The sequence below is a fragment of the Vollenhovia emeryi genome, unplaced genomic scaffold, assembly GCF_000949405.1.
Source record: "Vollenhovia emeryi isolate VEMERY1.0 unplaced genomic scaffold, V.emery_V1.0 DF939144.1, whole genome shotgun sequence".
Taxonomy (NCBI): domain Eukaryota; kingdom Metazoa; phylum Arthropoda; class Insecta; order Hymenoptera; family Formicidae; genus Vollenhovia; species Vollenhovia emeryi.
The window spans coordinates 275411-291421 of NW_011967222.1; the positions used below are offsets into that span (position 1 = coordinate 275411).

At 42.7% G+C, this 16011-nt stretch overlaps 1 protein-coding gene across 2 annotated transcripts; it reads left to right on the forward strand.

Moving 5' to 3' along the window:
• Positions 1–491: 491 nt before the first annotated feature.
• On the forward strand, positions 492–15953 carry LOC105566459. 2 transcript variants are annotated; one of them, XM_012020478.1, is made up of 5 exons: positions 492–940; positions 4215–4282; positions 4636–5640; positions 5780–6109; positions 6171–15953. In XM_012020478.1, exons 3-5 carry the CDS (start codon positions 4663–4665, stop codon positions 8754–8756), a joined length of 3894 nt encoding a protein of 1297 aa, XP_011875868.1. In that variant the 5' UTR covers positions 492–940; positions 4215–4282; positions 4636–4662; the 3' UTR covers positions 8757–15953. The 2 variants fall into 2 exon arrangements, with proteins under 2 accessions (XP_011875868.1, XP_011875867.1); XM_012020477.1 differs by lacking the exon at positions 492–940 and adding an exon at positions 2144–2606.
• The last annotated feature ends 58 nt before the right edge of the window (positions 15954–16011 follow it).

A 16011-nucleotide genomic window follows, 5' to 3' on the forward strand; every position in this document is an offset into this window, starting at 1 on the left:
AGCAGGAAAAATGGCATCATCTATAGCGGGCTTAAGCTCGGATATGCATATAAAGGTCCTGTGAAGGCTCTATTTTTATGTATCTATAAAGATTGTAACAAGGACATCAGTAAAGCCCGTATCAGGGTACTATTACATTTGTCGTACGACAAATTTTTCAAGCGTGTCGATTGGCCGCTGAATAGAAAGTTTCTAGATACTCGAGAATTTTACTATCCTTCAGCCAATCAATACGCTTAAAAACTTTGTCGTACGACAAATGTAATACCAGCCTCAGACTACGGATTGAGATTGGGATTAGATTGAAATTTGACCAATCAGAGTAAAAGTTACTGAACTTGAGATTAGTAAACTTTACTGTGATTGGTTAAATTTCAATCTAATCCCAATCCGAATCCGTAGTCTGATACGGGCTTAAAAATCGCGAAATAAAGTTGATTTATATATGTTAAATAGTAGATAGAAATACAAGTATGAAATAATAAATAATTTATGTTACATGTAATATAAATGAGGCATGTGATATAAATAATAATGAGCCAAATAAATGACGATTAAAGGAGGATAGGACTTATTTGGAATAATTGTTTGAACAAAAAAACATTGTATATTTCATTAGATTTTATTTAACTATATTTTATTTTGGCAGGAAATGGGAATCACATCAACATTTGTTGCAAACCCCAGTAAGAAATAATCGTCAAAAAGACATCGTTCAGATGTTTGACAAATAATTTCTTATTGTGCGGAAAACCTGCCAAGAACCTTACCAGTATTCCAAGGAAAATCGCCAAAACAATAAGCTCCCACTTTCTGAGCATTTGGAAGTTACTGGATTTCACTAGATCTGCACTGCGCATGCCCGAACAGCGGGCCGACCTATCAACACTGTGTACAGGGTGTCCCGGTAAAGGCTGGCAATCGCTCGGAAACGTGTAAAGTAAGTAAAAATAACTCCACAAGTTTCTACAAATTTTTCTTTTGTAACGCTACTTTAACGAAATATTTGTCTTTAAAGTTAGACTTCCCGTATTATTATTTTTAAATAACTTTTAAATCACTCTGCAGATCTTAATGAGTTGTAACAATTATTTTTATATTTAGTAAAAATCTTTAAATGTGATAAATTCTTTAACACACGTCGAAGAGTCAAGAACGAACCACTTTTGACCCTTTTAATCTACAGAGCTTTTAATTCGGTACGGTTATTAATTTCACTTTTTTTAGATGCTACACTTTTCCAAAATTTAGACTTTTCGACACGATTCCTACTCGAACAATTTCAATCAATGGTCAATAAAGTCGAGACGTATTTTACCAACTATCGGTAATGACGAAATTTCTTATAATTTATTGTCAAAGTTGCACTGTACCGCCGTACACACGACAAAAAATTAAGTCGACGACGTGTTTCCGATTTTTTTTACATCATGCTAATATAATCTAACCTAACCCTAACCTAACGGTTGGAAAGCATTCCAGTAAAAGGCTAAACTCAGGAAATAAAAGAATTTATTATCGACAAAATTTTTAATTCAACGGAGTCGACAAAAGTGAACCGAAAGAATCTGTCTATACGAGAGATGGCGCTAATCACAATTTCCAGAATTGCAATTTCAATCCTAAAATTTTATTCCTGCGGATTTGCGAGCTCGCGAGGAAGGATTAGACTTTCAGAAATTGACGCGGTATCAGTGAGGCATAAATGAGACGAAAAGTCAGGCGAGTGAAAAATGTATTGTCGCAACTTGAAAAGGAATTTGGTCTTTTGTAAATTCTCATTATTGCCACTGACTCATTTGCTCCACCGCGCAAAGCACATTCCGATGCGCGCTACTATCGAGCGTTGACTCATGGCAGCCGGGGATCCTCGCGGGCGACGAATCACACGGCCCTCGCGCCCCCAGAGTCAGTCGCGCGTCGTCCCCGGCGTGTCATCGCCGGCGTGGCAATAGAGAAATGGAAAAGAGTTTGGCGGAAAACGCGAGAGGTTCGGAGATCGAAGATTTCGGCGGATAAAAATGTCCCTCGTAGCCCCGTACTGATAGAACCGCCCCGTCTACTGGCGCGGCCCCCACTCGGCGGCGTCGGCGCGGACGAATGGCGGGCGGCGCGCGCCGCCGCCGGCGAGCGCGATCGCCAATCGGCGGCCGCGTAGTATCGCCGCGTCCGGGATGTCGCTCATGGAACCAAGATGGCATCCGAGGACGGTGCGGGTATCGTGTCAAACGTAGGATGTGATGTAAATAATACGAGCCAGCGGGCAACCGAGTTAGTTGCGAGCGGAGCAGTGAGCGTCGCGTCACCCGGGACGGCGGCGCGTACCGTCGCCGAGGAGACGGACGACCGCGCGCGCGATCCCGCGCGTAATTCGCCGAGGACGCCCACGGGTCTCCCTGCAGCGTCACCGTTTCACGCGAACACGGAAGGGCACGCGTTACGGCGAGACACGGGCCTCGCAGGCTCGTCTGGTGATGCGGCTCAACTGGCCGCGAGCAGCGAGCCCGACAACGAAACGCATCAGCCGTCCCCCCGGCCACGGCGCAGCATGTCTCACCCTGGTAGCGACCTGGACGACACCGCTTGTCTTCCGGGAGAGCCAGACGGTAATCCACTTCCGCGGTATTCGTTGTTGTGCGGGGCCCTTGGATGATATTTTCAAGCGGCCGGCAGCCCCTCGGTATCCGCGTCTCTCGTAACGCCGAGACGTGTTTATCTTAGCAGGCTGACAGCTAGCTGTGAAACTTTGCATTCCAACGTTCCAATACGTAGAATATATTCAACACAGACAAAATGTATCCGAACGTATTCTATGCCAACCGAGGAAAATTTTTGTTAGATTTGACGATGGACGATCTTCGTTTATTCGTTAACCACAGTTACTAAAAAATTGTCGCCCAGAAATATATTCGTAGAGTCTGTTTATATTATTAATGTATATTTATATTTTAATAATTCGTTATTGTTGATTTATGTCGAACATGTCAGACTCCAAATAAAATGATATGCTTACGCAATAGGGAATCAAATTACTAATTCAACTTTTCGAGTCGATCATTTTCGTGATTTTTAAGTTCTGCGTTGCAAAGTGATCACGAAGGCTCGTAACGTATTGTGCAAAGATAATCCAACTCTTATCCGTAAAAAAAATGTGTATATATAATACATGGAATTGTATTTGCAAGACGTAGTTTGGCTGTTATTTGAGATAACGTTGGCACAGATTTTTATTTCTAATGTTTCTCGCAATTTGCTCTAGCGGGAAAATAAAGTTTTAGAGCTGCTTCTGCATTGCAGAATTGTATCCAAATGAAGATTGACTTGTATGTGCTGTACTGACGTACGTGACAATTTTACGAGAATTTTTTTCTGCACAGAGTTAGTGTGAGAACAAATTGAACTGATAATAATTTTTCATAATAATTATAATCATAAATGGAGGGTAGGGAAGGCCAATGCGAATCGTACGCAGTTAGTGAGGCGTAGTCTTTAAAATAGTCATGGACAATTGAATAATAAAACGTAAAATACTAATTATAATCAGTTCAGTTTAGTTAAACTATATCACATGTTTACATTATCACATATATTTGTGTTTTTTTATTTATCAATTCTAAATAAAACAGCGCGAATGGAAAAATTATCAGTCTTTGCTGCTAAAACTGAAACAAGAATTGAGTTCAACGATTCTAGAAAAGAAAATAATCTTTCCTATGGAAGAATAACACAGAAAAGTTTTAAAAACGTGAGATTGTCATATTTTACATACATTTTATAATCGAAACGTCTTCCCCAAATCGATCATTTGTCTCTCAAAACCTTCTATTTCCTTGTCAACTTGCTACGAGGGCATTTTAATAGTAGTACGGTTCCATTTTCATTAATTTCAAGATATCGATAAAGTAAAATAGAGAAAAATCATTCAGAATTGTCCTATGCTAGCCACGAAACAAAATTGGAGGTGTACCAATTTCAAGATTAATAGAGTGATCTCGAAAGTGTTGGTAACTCCAATTTTATGGAATGTGAAAATTGTACCGCCTGTGTACGAAATCAAAGTATACGCGGGTTGAAGCTCGGGATAAAATATCTTTATCACTAATTCATCATTCTCGCATGGAGCCACGCATTACCTTCATTGTACGTTACATGACAGTTATAAAATTGAGATGTGCCTTACTACCCATTAATCGTGTGGTATATGTATTACGCAGGAAGTCCAGATCATTGCAACAATGATGTAGTAAAAACTACTAAGGAACCAGTCGAACATATTGCACATGTAGGTATCACGCATACTTATGTAAAATATTTTTTGTACTTATACATATTTTTATATCATTATGCACATTCTACACTAATGGCCCCTGCCCACTGGACGCGCTAACGTTTGCCGGGCGGCGGAAGTTGCCGCGGCAAGAAGAAATGTATCTATCACATCCGAGCGCACGAGAAGTTGATTGGTGGCTAGTGCTGGGTTTCCCTAGCCAAGTTCCACCGCGCGGCAAACGTTACCACGTCCAGCGAGCAGGAGCCATAATACATACTGGCAGAGCAATTCTTATATGCATCTCTACTGTAGAAAGAATGCTATTGAAGTGATCTTTATGTTATAATTAACTGTTTCCTGTTTAGACCGATTTGACACGTAACAACGACACAATGTTGTCTGGAGATGTACACATGTTATCCACAAAAGCGAAATTAGAAGGATGCGTGAATTTCTCCAACAATACACCACAATTAGGGGAGAGTCCACAAAGTAATGGCGAAGTGATCAGTAGTCCAAGAAGTCCCGACTATCCTCCGAGAGTCTCTGTCAGCCCTGATCCTCATAGTCCAGATACGATGTTTCCCATCAGCATGATGTCGGCGAATTCTACAGTTATCATGGACACGGCAAAGTATAATGAAGAGAACACTGACAATGTGGCCACGTGTGTAAATAAAGTAACCGACAAGTTTTGCCCATCGCCGAACAAGATAAACGATTCACAAGTTGGCATTACAAAAACAGAATCGAGCGAGCAGCAAGAAGCTGCCGGAGAGGAAGATATTAAAGACAGCGATTTGATAACAGAGCCATTCGAGATTAAGAAAGAACCCGCGGATTCGCAGGACGAGCTTCAAGTTAAATCCGAATGGGCGAAAGACAACTTTTCAGTCGAACAGAGGATAGAAACAGAGATGGCAACAGTGGTCCAAGACAAGTCTACGAATTCCGTTGCTAATCCATCTTCTAGTTCGCACTCGAAACCTTGTTCGTCTTCGAGAGAGAAACGCTCGAAGGAAGACAGACGATATTGTTCACGGTGTCACAAACGCAAAGGAATAAAAAGAGCGAGCATTGGTGTGCAATGCAAACGGGACCGTCACATTTTGTCTTCGTTGAGCAGCAAGGTTATCCCCTTCTCGAAGTCCGTCAATGAAAACCTAAGATTAAATCTCCAAACGAAAAACTACAAGATGTTAAACAATCCGGTAACGAAAAGGGAGCTGCTGGAAGGCCTAAAGTACAAAAAGTTCATCCACATAGAGACGTACCCTAACGGTGGTGCGTCCGTTGTCCATATGTTTCAAGATGAGATTGGTACTTTAACAAATGAACAAATGCAAGAATTGGCGCAGGAGTACTTCAAGGTAAGTAAACGCGATGCAGCGTTGTAATAAAGTAAGAGCTTGAACCAGCTTTTTATCGCGTGCGACTTCAATCGCGTCGAAGCTTTATCAGTTTCATGACCAGCGGACTCTTCTAACGAAGTCTGTTTACGTTTCGTAGGTGGTTTTTGGGGAAGATGAAAATGGAAATGCTCATCATGTTATGGGCATAGTACATAACGCGGCTGCATATCTACCCGATCTTCTGGACTACATGGCAAATAGTTATCCCACGTTAACTGTAAAAAACGGGGTGCTGGGTAGAAACAGCGATATAGAAACAACCACGATGGTTCAATACAAAGATCAAGTTTGTAAAGCTTATAGTAATGGTACTATTAGATACGGGCCGTTGCACCAAATAAGTTTGGTGGGCACTGTTCACGAAGAAGTCGGCGGATATTTTCCAGATCTACTACAAAAATTAGAAGAGAATCCGTTTCTAAAAATGGTAGGTAAAACCGCGTGTGTATTTATTGCAAGTTTACTAATATAATTGCCTTATATCCTAGACAATGCCTTGGGGACCTCTGTCCGTCGTGAAGATGGATACGCCGCAAGAGTCAAACGACGGACCTATCTTGTGGATCCGACCGGGCGAACAGCTGGTACCAACGGCCGACATAAACAAGAGTCCGTATAAACGACGCAGGACGGGCATTAACGAGCTGAGAAATTTGCAGTACCTACCGCGGCTCAGCGAGGCTCGAGAGTACATGTTTGAGGATCGTACAAAGGCGCATGCCGATCACGTTGGCCACGGATTGGACAGGATGACTACGGCGGCGGTCGGCGTGCTGAAAGCCATCCACGGCGGCCAGGCGTCCCAATACAATAGAATCACGAAGGACGTCGTGGCCTTTTACGCGGGCGACTTCACTGAACTTGTGGAGAAGTTGCAACTGGACTTGCACGAGCCGCCGATATCGCAATGCGTACAGTGGGTGGAAGACGCAAAGTTGAATCAATTGCGCCGACAAGGTGTTCGTTACGCCAAGATAAATCTTTACGACAACGACATATATTTTCTACCGCGCAACATCATCCATCAGTTCAGGACGGTTTCGGCTGTCTCGAGTATCGCTTGGCACATCAGACTGAAGCAGTATTACCCGGAGTCGCAACACAGTACTAGCATCAGACACAGTCGCGCGGTAAACGAGTCTGCTCATCGTATCAAGGAGAAAAAGCCTTTGGAAGCTGTCGGTATAGGCGACGAGCAGAAGGAGAACACGAATCGGCAGCGTTTAGAACAGAAACTGTCCATCGATTCTCTCGAGAAGGCGAAGGAAAGGGCGGCTGAATATCAGGGTAATCTGAAGAAATCCGATCAGCACGGAAAGCACCGTAAGAGTCGACATCACTCCAGATCGCACTCGTCGCTCAAACGAAAGGACAAGGAAGAGGGTAGCGACAATCAGTCGACGGATCCATTTGGTAGCACTAAATCGTCCAAAAGTGAAACGAACGAACAGAAGCAGAGCAACGACAAGAGGGACGAGAAGAGATCCGAGAAAAAACACAAGGATCGTCGTCGCAGCAGCGAGAAGTCGAGCAGTCATCACACGCATAGTAGCAGCAGTAGCAGCTCCGACACCTGTCACTCCTGCAAGAAGAAAAAATACGATAGCAACGGCCACAAGTTGGATCATCGTTGTAGCCATCACGAGAGATCCAGTAGCAAGAACATGTCGAGTAAGGAAACCGCTGTCGCTGTGGAAGCGAGAATAGTCTCAAAGTTTGATAATTCGTCTTCCTTGAAGGAGACTAAGAGACGCTTGAGCGGCTCAGAACTGTCTCCATCGGTGGACACACCTGGGGCCGAAGAGTCTTCTTCGATTGTTCTCGAGGAAGAATCACTGATACAACGGCAAACCGTCGCCAAAACGTACGCCACCGAGGTTGTGGACAGAGCGTTGGAGATAGCTATCTACAAATCGAAGACTGATGTCGAGGAGGTGTGCCAGTCGCTGCGTGCCGAGGTTTCGGAAGCTTCGAAGGAGGTGCTGGAGAAGATCCACAAGGAGAGCTTCGAGATCGCCGAACAATTGTTTAAAGACGACACCGCGAAGCTGGAGAGATACTGCCATTTACTCGAGATGAAAACCATGTTGGCGTTCACATCGAAAATGGAATGCGCGACGGAAAATGCCGTGAAGGCGCTGATCGAAATGGCGGAGGACGAGGCAAAGGAAAGAGCGAAAGGCGAGAAAACCGGTGACTTTGCGACCGACGGTAACCCGTACAACGAGAATCTGGCAGCGACGTCGGCGACAACCGGTGTCTCCTCGTATTCCTCCTCGTCCGCAATATCCTCTACGTCTTCGTCTACCGAGAACGAGAGACACAGCCACAGCAGAAACGGTAGCAGCGACGAGAACTCGCCGAAACCGTCCGAATGCCACGACAAATCAAAATGCAGATGCAGGGACGAGAAGGAATGCAGGGAACGGAGGCACAAGAAGAGAAGGGACCAGGAGAGACGGGAGCGGAAGCACGATCGACATCACCATCGGAGTCCCACTCAGTTGAAACCCGAATCTAAAGTGTCCGAGGACGCCAGCAAGGACGACGCTTTGAGCATTCCCGGCCTGTCGCACGGTTATTCCGTCGTCGAGAAATCGGAGCGGGTGGGCTCGAAGAACGTCGAGAAGAAATCGGAGGAGAGGAAAAAGAAATGCCACTGCGATCATCACTGCACCCACAGGCACGGAGAGAAGAGGTCGTCCGGCGGTAACGCTAACAAGGATGGCCACGCGACGTCGAGTCGCTCCCACTCTTCGAGCTCGAAGCACAAGAGGAAACCCAGTTCGTCCGGCGAGCACAAGGAGGCGAAGCTTGAGGCGAAGAGACCGTGTTTGGAGAAGGACTCGACCGCGAGAACCTTTGAATCGAGCGCGCAGCTGAGCAACGTGGTAAGCACGACGACGGTGACAACGACGATAACGACGACGACGACGACAACGCCGACGACGCCGACGCCGACACCGATGACGGCGCCGACGACGACGACGACGACGACGACGATGATCGCAACGGCAACAACGACAAATTCGACGCATTCGTCGCCGACGAACACTGTTGTGTCGACCACGTGAAAAGGTGATTTTTTGGCGACTATAGTACAATCCGTTCGTTAAGGGCGCGGACCCGTGCACGGCGGAGCGAAACCGGTGTTTTACTTGAGCGCGAATTCTAATCGTGTCTTCATCACGCGCGTCCAGACACGCGGGAAGTGACGGACGACGAAATAAATTATAGACCACGGGAGATGTACTTTTACTAAAGTAGAGATCGCCGTGTTTCAATCCAAAGACGAGAGGTAGGACCTTTACTTGATCGAGAGTTTGCTACTTTCATCCTTCTTCCCGCGATTATGCATACATGCATATACATTTCAACACAAACACGCATACCACGGAGAAGAGAATAGCAGGAGGAAACGTAAGAGGAGGAAGGGTTGCGCCAGCGCACGGAAGGAGAGACCCAACAATTAAGTTTCACTCTTAATTACGCTACAAAAATTACCTTTGGGTTACAATAATTTGAACGGAAATGTGATGTAAATTTTTACGAGACAACGTCTAGCCTGTTCCAACGGAATCAATAACTGCGTATCGTTCTGAAATATACTTACGTCATTTCGATCTAAACAATGTAGTCAATCAGATTCACTACCTCGCCTCTCGTAGCCTGCGATACCCTTCTCGCCCTAACACTCACTCCTGGTATTCTTTTTTCCATGATGCATACGCCTTAGTCTCAAACAGAGAAGCTAACAATACGAGAAAGTAGTATTGTTTTCTAGAAAGTACATATGCATCCGCATATATATTATATATATACACGCATACACCTTCCGACACAGAATTGCAAAAATTATTTTGCTACGAAAGAAATCCGGACGTCTCGTACACTGCTGAGAGAATTAAAATTAATATTTATAGTATAGATGACCAAATGAGCGGCGTAGGAAAAGGGAATTTGTACAAATTTGTGATCGCGGAAATTGATCCTAATTAATACGACGGAGCTGTGTACTTGTACATAGATTAAAATATTATTTCCCTTTCTGAGAACCATATCTCACCACGCGGAGGGCTTAAGTTATTTATATTGCGTTATTCTATGCGTAAATTATTTATGACGCCTTTTATTGCCGACCATTCTGCGCCAACACGGAACCAAGTCCACATGATCGCGATTTCCCAATTGATGCGGCCGTACTCTTTTTCGCAATTTTTAACAGCACAACTATGATTCGTGCTATAATCAAATGTTTCTATCTTATATAACATGTGGATCGTCTGCATGTCACATAAGATAAAAATATTCATTTATATTTCATATGTAGAGTGTCTTGACTAGACATGTTGTACATATATATACATAACATATATATACATATACATATATATAACTTGACAATTAAGGTACTGAACTAGAATAAGAAAAACATTTTTGCACGCGACTTTACGTTTGGTATTTACAAACCTGTCGCGAAAAGTTACTGACTTGATAATATCACTTATTATCTGTTGAGAGAGAAAGAGAGAGAGAGAGAGAGAGTTTATCTTACCCAGTAATAGTTAAGTATCAAGGACATCTTAACGTACTAGTTGATGGATAGTACTAGGTATCGCCAATCCCTACATCTTTTCACGAGGGACGTAAGATAATATATTTCAGTTAATCGGAAAAGTCCCTTTTTTCTTTTTCTTCTTCCTCGCCAATTCATTAAAACCATACTAACAGACGTACAAACTCACCGCCTTCGCGAGTAAAAATGATTTGACAGTGAAACATCGCAAACGTTAATGATATTTTCTCTATCCGAGTACACGACAGTTCTAAAAACAGTCGGTCTATCGTGTATCTAAGGGTTGTCGATTTCGAAGAAACGCTGATAAAACGATTAACCATTTTCTGCGAGTACGACTTCTGCATTTAAACTGTACAGAGAAAAGTCAGGTTTTACGTATCTTGACAAAGCTTCGTATACACATTTAATGTGCTGCGCGTTTGCGATAGTAAATTTTCTTTCTTTCGTTATTAAATACTCTCCTGCATGTTCCGTTACGTTACAGTGTACATACACAATAATGATTATATTATAACGATAAAATGACGATGGGCAACGAGAGTAAAACGCAATTATTGTTGCGCGAATTTATCTTCAATTATTTAATTAAATTGCAAACGCTTTAACAACCATTTGTGTCGTCTTCGGGACAGTAAATATTTCTCCTAGCACATATGTTGCTGAACTTATTCGATTTGACCAGCCGGTGAGTACTTCCAGATTCCAATATCCAAAAGTAGGGAAAGTCCGACATTTTGACCAAGCGATCAGTTGATACAAAGCAAAGAATGTGACTCGGGCTATAATTAATACACGACAACCGTGTAAAATGTATTTACAAAATCACTGTATTAATTATATTCTGAGTTACATTTGTTCCTTTGTACCAACTGACGTTGATCAAAATGTCGGACCTCTACTTTTGGATATTGAAATCTGAAAGTGCTCATCGACCGGCCAAACTAATTGTAAGTCAAGTAACACGTGTACTAGGGAAAATATTATTCCGAGAATGACACAAACAGACGTTGAAACATTTACAATTTAATTATACGATCGAAAAACAAATTCGTGCAACAATAATTGCGTTTTACTCACATTGCCCATTGTCATTTTATTGCAGAATTTCGAGAGTCTAATTTATGTATTTTTTAATAATTATGTTCGCCGTATACTTTATTATATTTTGTAAGTTTATCATATTTAGCACGATATACGTTACTATGATTCTTACATAAGAGAGACATTAATAAAAATGTCGATATATACGTTGTGTTACGCTTTCGTTATACATGTAAACCCGTTTCTAGAGCTGACACAGCAATTTTATTTTCACTTCACTTTATATTAGTTCCTTCACGTTACGTTTTTAATATACAGAATATACAAAATAAAGGCTTGATTTAATATACAGAAACATAGAAGCTTGTAAGTCGAGAAATAAAACAGATTTAGCTTGATTTTCAGTTGTATCGACGTTATATTAAAGTAGTTTTCAACCACAGGTTTGTTGTAATGCGATTTCTTAAGATAAGTTTGTGGCAGCGTGAACAACATTTCTTCCTTTTCTTTTTTCCAAAAACAAACCAAGAACGGAATGCCGAATGAGTAAAGAGATAAGAATGTATTTATTGGGTAATAGAGTACGACGAAAGTGTGTACACAGATGATAAGTGTGTACGTCTGTAGTAATTTGCGGCCGCGGAGGACACACGCGATTTACTGTATAAAATCGTTGGAGCGTATAAAACGATGGAGAGTGTGAGTGTAAATTGCATAAATTCTAGTTCCATAGAATCGTAGGTGCCTAAAGTCAGCAATGATCCAACGAGATCGTGAAAGGTGAACCTATTCGTCACCGCAGAGAGAGACTTCTTTTTAGAACACTTTTCTATCCCGGAGACTCTTTTTCCGAAAGTCCGTTTTCACGCTCGAGACGACGAGCGAGCTTTTCGGCGGATTGAGACCGAACGAGAGACGAAGAGGGAGAGCTCGCGCGAAATGAAGAGAATCCTGAAACGCGAAATTCGACAAGCGGATAATTACTTAAGAAGAACACCGAACGGTGCGTCCGTGAAATGAAAAGGACCAAATTGATTAACAGAACGATCCGCACACGTGTCCCTTCCACGAGGAGGGAGGCTGGGATCAATCGGCGACACTTTTTGAAATTCGAGTCAGGATGTAGAGTTCTCCTCTTACGATTGAGCCCAAGCTCCCCTAGATTATTCACTCGAAGCAGTAACGGTGAAATTAAATAATCATAGGTGCTGGATACTGAATACGCCACTTGATATTTTAAGGTGCCTTCGCTCTGTTCGTTGCAGTAAAGCTGTACCGGTAACCACCGATCATTTATCCGATCTATAAAGATAAATCTTTATTTCCACGTGCGTATGTGTGCGTACGTGCGTGCATGTGTATGTGTATGTGTATGTGCGCGTGTATGTACAAGTAGAGCGTGTAAATGTTAATCAGCAACGACTAACACGAGCGTACGTGTTGCTTTCGCTCCTAGAAACATTTCATCGCGCACGCGAATTTTCGAGAGGGGGAGAAAGAGAGAAGTAAAGAGAGAGAGAGGGGGAGCAACAATGAGAATTTTCTTTTCGCAAAAGAGACTTGTAGACTGTACAGTGAACACGTGTGTAAATAACTGTAAGATATTGGAATTAGCTTAGGTCGTCTTAGAAGAAGTCTCGTCGTGCTGAACGGAGGGCATGGCCAGTCTTCCTTCGAAAATCCCGACCGTAGTGCGAGTATTAAATTAAGAGAACCAGAATATACACCGACGAGTTAGTGAAAAATACTTGTTTAACTAATGAAAGGGCAGAAGGTTGGATTGAGACTAGAAGGGCAGACAGGCATCATTTTTGGAATAGATATATGTACATAAAGCAGAGTTTAAGCTAAATTAAGTTTACGTTAATTAAGAATACGGAGGCGAGGGGCGAAATTGAAAAATCAAAAGAGTACACCTTGGCAGTCGACTTTTCTAGTCTCATTCTATAATGTTGCCGGGAGTTATGCAGAAGGGAGATAAAGGGATCTTTGCAAACTTCCTTTTATTGAAGTAGAAGAAGAGGTGGTCCGCGTCGATGGATCTATTCTTTGTAGCCGCTAACACTTTTATTGTCGAATTCTCCCTTCTTCGAGGAGCGACTGACTGTGTCTGCTTTCATTTTAGTTTAAACACAGGAAGCACAACGAGGTGCTGTTAAAAAGAATAGGCTCGATAAATTGACGCGCGTCGACTTCAAGCCTGATCTACAGCGTGCTCTTTGCATCTGGAAGCATTCTATTTTGTAGCCAAGTTGATAAATCGCCACATTTTTTAAGCATTTTGATTTGCTTATATGAGATAAAATGTTTCGAGACGCGTAGAGCACGCTGTAAGTCAGGCTGCCGTGTCTCGCGGTCTTCGTGTTTAGGAATAGTATCTCCCCTTGTCGATAGACCCACATTGTCGAATGTACAAAATCTCGTCGACGTCAGTTAAACGAAAAGTGCAATCACGCCGCGTGACCCGCATAATTGATTTTCTGTCGTAAAACGAGGCTCGGGATCGATCGATCGAATCCGACATTCGCGACAGCCGCGTCTCGTTCGAGCGGAAAAAAAAGCAGTATAATGCGAAGCGAATCCAATGGCCGGTTTGACCGACATTTCTCACGTCAATTTAACAATTCCGAGAGACATGTGTAACAAAAGTAAAAACACTCGTGTAACGAGCTACAAGGCGCGTCCCAAGTCGTATAAATATTGTATTACTTTACCATGGACCGATTATTTCAAAGGAAGAAAGGAGACGTTATATTGACCGATGAGGACACAAATTTTTTATATCTTACACTATGCTCATAGAATAGGCGTCGCAAGATTGACTGAACGACAACGTCCGAAAGCAGTCTTTTTCTTTCAATTAAACGGACGTTGGTGTAGAACGTTATTAATTTCGATATGTAAGCGAGAGACACGTTTTGCAATACTTGGGCCCGGTTTCACCAACGTTGTTTAACTTAAAAGCGTAGCTTAATTCGTTCTTTGTCTCTTTCCAACTGTTACTTTAAAAAGAGACAAACGTGAATTAAACCAAGATCAAAGTTGAGCGACGTGTGGTGATACCGGACCGTTAGAAATCCGAAGACAAGAGTATGGTCGGCTTCGTCCCGTTTCAATCTCTCTTTCTCGCTCCCTCAGATCCGTACCGCAGATCGCGATCCCCGCAACTCGCCCCCCCCCCCCTGAAAATACTTTCAGTTTCGATAATCGTCTCGCTCTGGCGCGAGCGACCGATCCCTCAGAGAATTGCCGTTCGTCCCACGGCATTATATATAAGCAGAAATAGACGTAAAGAAACAATTGTGTGAAGCAATGACTTCCTCGCGACACAATGGGGAGCCTGGGGGATCGGGAGAGAACGGGAAGGCGGTGACTACGCGAACTCGTGCACCGAAAACTTTCGCTCGGGCGGAATTGTATTCGCTCTCTCTGTACATTTCTGTAAATATACCCCTAGACACTCGGCATGCACGCCGCGATGCGACGATGGCCCGGGACGGAAACGAAACGCCGGGACAGGACGCAAGGAGCGACGTACAATGTGCGATAGGTTGCTGATCGCAGAGCTGGTTAAGAGAGAGGAAGAGTTGTCAAAGATGATTATCTGAAATATACAATTCCAAATTAACGATTGATAATTGGAACGGCACAATTGGAGACTTACAAACTTGGTGAAGGAGTATAACGTGTATTTTTTTTCTCCGCTTGTCCCTTGCTCTTTGTGTCTTGCGTGCGTATCGTGTCCCAACTCGATGATTGAACGTTCGCTTGTAAAGGAAAATCAATGTAACGGGAAGAGGGGAACAGCACGCGGTAGTTAGCGCATTGGAGGTTTAATTATCGCTATCGAACAACACACACACAGACACAGAGTATATATAGGATGTACCATTTTAATCTATCACCCCCAAAAACTTTTTAATCGTAGAAAAAAATACTTCAAACCAAAGTTGTTTGGGTTGAGTAGGGACGTGATGTTACGTTCAAGAAATTTCAAAGGCCACTAATAAATGGAACTCTATTGTTTCATTGAGAGGTAATCTTGCCGAAAAGTTTTCAAAACACTATGATAGTGTTTTTTTTTTTCGTTCAGTACTTTTCGAATTATGCATAAACGGGGCTCGAAGTTTGCAATACTTTCACTCAAAAAGTACTTGATTCTAGTGGCTTGAAAACGTCTCGACGAGGTGTGTAACTTTTATCTCGAGGAAAAGATACAAGTTTCATTAAAATAATTAGCCGTCTTTATGAAGTTTCTTGAAAAAGGGCGACGTCTTCGAACATAACTCACATCGAAATCTCGTGGCCTCCTTTAAACCGAACAACTTTTGTCCAACTTTGTTTTTCTCTACGACCGAAAATGAAGTTTTTGGGGATGATAGATAGAAATGGTACACTCTGTATGTGCGTACATGCATACGTACGTACTCACGTACGTATGTATACGTGTATTCGACACGGCTATTATTCTATTATATACACGATATATATTTGCGTTGACCAGTGAGGAATCGTAAAGAAATAAGAGCATATAGTTATAAATATAAATATCGTAGCGTTTAGTTTTACATATTATACCCGTCACACGTGTAGAAGTCGCATTCCAACGTCTAAGTTTTTAATGAAACAAATAAATTACTTTGGTCAAAAAGCGGACTCTGGTCACTCGGACCACCCGTTGTTCCCGGCGGGTGTGTCTGTCCGTAATC